General features: G+C 30.1%; 1 protein-coding gene across 1 annotated transcript in view; it reads right to left on the bottom strand.

Annotated features, from left to right (window-relative positions):
• The window catches only part of LOC105626893 (2-hydroxyacyl-CoA lyase 1), a 16,869-nt gene that overhangs the window by 7,589 nt on the left and 5,923 nt on the right, over positions 1 to 3,357 (bottom strand). The window contains exon 4 of the mRNA XM_012208184.1: positions 2,447 to 2,628. Within this exon, the coding sequence (XP_012063574.1) occupies positions 2,447 to 2,628 (182 nt within the window). The remainder of the gene's footprint in view (positions 1 to 2,446; positions 2,629 to 3,357) is intronic.

The following is a 3,357-nucleotide window of genomic DNA, read 5'->3' as shown; positions in this document are numbered from 1 at the left end:
GTTAACGTTAACGTTAACGTTAACGTTAACGTAACGTTAACGTAACGTAACGTAACGTAACGTAAGTAGAGAGAGAGAGAGAAGANNGAGNGGGAGAGAGAGAGAGGGAGGGGGGGGAGAAATGACTGGAATGTAAACAGCAATAGCACTTATTCAGGAGTCACATAGTTTCTAAATCTACCTAAGTAGTTGCAGAGCTGTGTTAAGACGAATATTTAGAATAGATTCAGCATTGCAATCAAAGGATTAAGTGCAATCTTTTATTATGTCACAATTTAGTTGCGCGACTGAGAACTTTGATTAAAAACGACATTAGAAACAGCTAGCATCTAGTAACACTGTTACGAATCTGTTCATTTCGCACTATATTTCCTGTTTATTTTCCAAATTATGTCATTTTGTTTCTCATAAGTGCCGCGCCGCCAGTATAGCCATTTGCTAATTTTTCAAGAAGAAGAGAAAGAATAAAGAATTTATGGAGAATTTAAAACGGAAAAAACGAAAACATATCTGGAAAAACAAAAGAACGGAAGGAAAAAATAGCACAGGAAATTGGCGAAGTAGGTTTAAACAATACCGAGGAAATGATTAAAGAGAAGAAAAAAAAATGGAAAGAAAGAATATAGGGTAAAACAAAAGATAAGAAAAAGCAGGTATATAGAATTTGTAAAATATACAAAGAAAGAAAAAAATCAGAAAAGGAGAAGGAGAAGAAAAGGTAGGAAAGGATATTATCATAAAGGAAATAGATGAAGAAACAAGAACATATAAGAAGATATATATAGTAGGAGGAAGAGAGTTTAAAAATATAAATAAGAAAATTAAAAGAAAGTCTAATAAGAAAATAGTAGAAGAATGTAAAGAAGCCATGATATGGAGATGTTAGGACAATCGGGGTCGTGTTTGGATGTGCGATAAATATAGAAAGAAGTCAGAGAATTAAGAGAATAAGGAGATAGAAAGAGCAGTAGTAAGGAGAAGTGAGAAAGAAGAATGGATGAAAATTGAAGATTATGCGAAGAATAACAAATTGGAATTTAGTCGTGAAATATAGAGGAAAGATCCTATTATGAGATACCGAGTGCATTTTGAGTAAATGCTAAAAGTTTGTGGGCAGAAAAATTAAAAAAATAATAGACCATTTTGAAGGGAATTTAATAAGCTTTAAGATAATGTTATATAAAATTTAATTTAAATTCCATTTTTTTTTTAATTAAAAAAATATAAAAAGTGAGGAAATCGCAAAGCCAAAAAAATTGTGCTTCTAATATGAGAAATCGATAGTAAAACGCAAAGTATATCAGTGTTGTAACTAAAAAACTTTATTTAATGTTTCTTAAATGCAAACAAACACAGCCAGGATGCGCGAAAAATGATACATTATACCCAAAATTCGTTTTCAGATAGTTGAAATCAAGCATCGCAGAAATAGGCACTCAACGTTCATTCTGGTTATCTTTTTTATTATTGTACAATAACATTTATATTTTAGCAACGATTTTCATGACATCACTATGGGAACATAAGTTATTTCATATTAGAAATACTCTGGATATCTCATATTACGATTTCCACGTCTTACAGTTTTACGATTATTTAACTTCTATAATTAAGCAATTCAACATATCCCGTATTTTTTTATTAATACGCTCTTATTCTACATGAAGAATTTATTGCCAAATATTTATTTATTAAATAATAAACAATGTTTATTGCCAAATATTTATTTATTAAATAATAAACAATGCTCATCTCAACTTGAAGACATCCAAATTCTAAAATCTTTTTTTTTACAATGACTATAGGCATGATCTAATAATGAATTTTCTACTAAATAGTTTTCAATCCAAGTGCAATAAATATTGGTGGAACCAATAGGTAGTGTCTATTAGTTTAGAAGAAACGCCACTATCTCATATTAAACGCCTATTTCATAATAGGGGGCTTTCTCCTAGATATAAATAAAAATTAGAAGTTGATAGAAATAGAGGGAAGAGAGTTAAGATTGTAGAGGAAGAAAAATCTGAGATAAAAAGAGAAAAGAGATAAATAGAAATAAATTGAAAGAGATAAGATAGAGAATAGAGATAAGGAATAACAAGTAATATTTGAAACGTTAGAATTTAAATTTAAAAATAGACAGTATGGATGGATAAATATATGAAGCTAAAGAAAAGAACCAAGTCTCCTTTTTAGCTTTGCAATGCTGAAGGTATACAAATTTTATTTTATAATAATAATTTGCACAAATGACTTTTTAAAGTTTTAAGATGTTAGATTAAAAAAATATTATAAATGATTAATCTAAATTTTTTAAATATACGTTAAATTTTTTGCAAACTATCATGAAGCTGTCACCGTCTTTTTCGGCCAATATCTAGCATCTATTAAATGCTAATGCCCTGAGTTAATCCGAAAACTGCAGAAGAAATCTGGCACTTCTTACCTGGTCTACCATAAGTGGCGAGTCGTACAGCCTTTTCAACATGCAACGGAATAAGCGCAACTGACGGTGGCCTTGCCGCGTATTTACAGTATGGTCTACTTGCCTCGACCTGTGGCCATTCCTGAAATCCACCAATACCCTCGTGATCCTCCGGGCAAGATCCTCCTAGTACGAGCACAGGCCTGCCGAAATATATAGGTACTGAATTAGAATGATTTTGAATATTCATTATAATTATATCCTACATGGAGAAAAATGTAAAGTATTAGGCGATAGAATTCTAACAAATTTTATGGAATTGGCAGGCTATATAAGAACAGGCGCAAAATGTATTTTTTATCTTACATCTCCGATATTTTTACTTTCAATCAAATAGTTTGTCATAATTTCTGCAAAAATAATCAGAATATTTTTACTAGTCTGCTAAAATAAAAATTACTCAACCATTTTTCTTTGTGTGGCGTACTAGAAAATTTAAGTTATAAATTTTACAAAGCAAGGTCAAATCAACGATTTCATAATTTTTATAGGTAACAAAAAATGCATGCCCGATGTTTTCATAAAGAAAAATCCATAGACCAGAATGACGTAATGCTTCGATGCATCACCGTGATTTCTGCAATGAGATTATAATCACAACTATTATAAGTCAGACGGCAGTTGGGTGAACAATTTCCACGCAATAAACAAAATTACATCGAGAATCGCCACACGTGTTGATCGTTCCGTAAGATACGGAAAATAAAATTAATCCATTTCCGTTCCGAGAATCAAATATTCCTTACGTATTCTCGTGTATTATATATATATATATATATATATATATATATATATATATATATATATATATATATATATATAGTTNTTATATTATTATTATTATTAGTTATTATTACTTACTACTACTTATA

The sequence above is a fragment of the Atta cephalotes genome, assembly GCF_000143395.1.
Source record: "Atta cephalotes unplaced genomic scaffold scaffold00007, whole genome shotgun sequence".
NCBI classification, from domain to species: Eukaryota; Metazoa; Arthropoda; class Insecta; order Hymenoptera; family Formicidae; genus Atta; species Atta cephalotes.
This window is presented reverse-complemented; position numbering and strand designations above follow the sequence as displayed.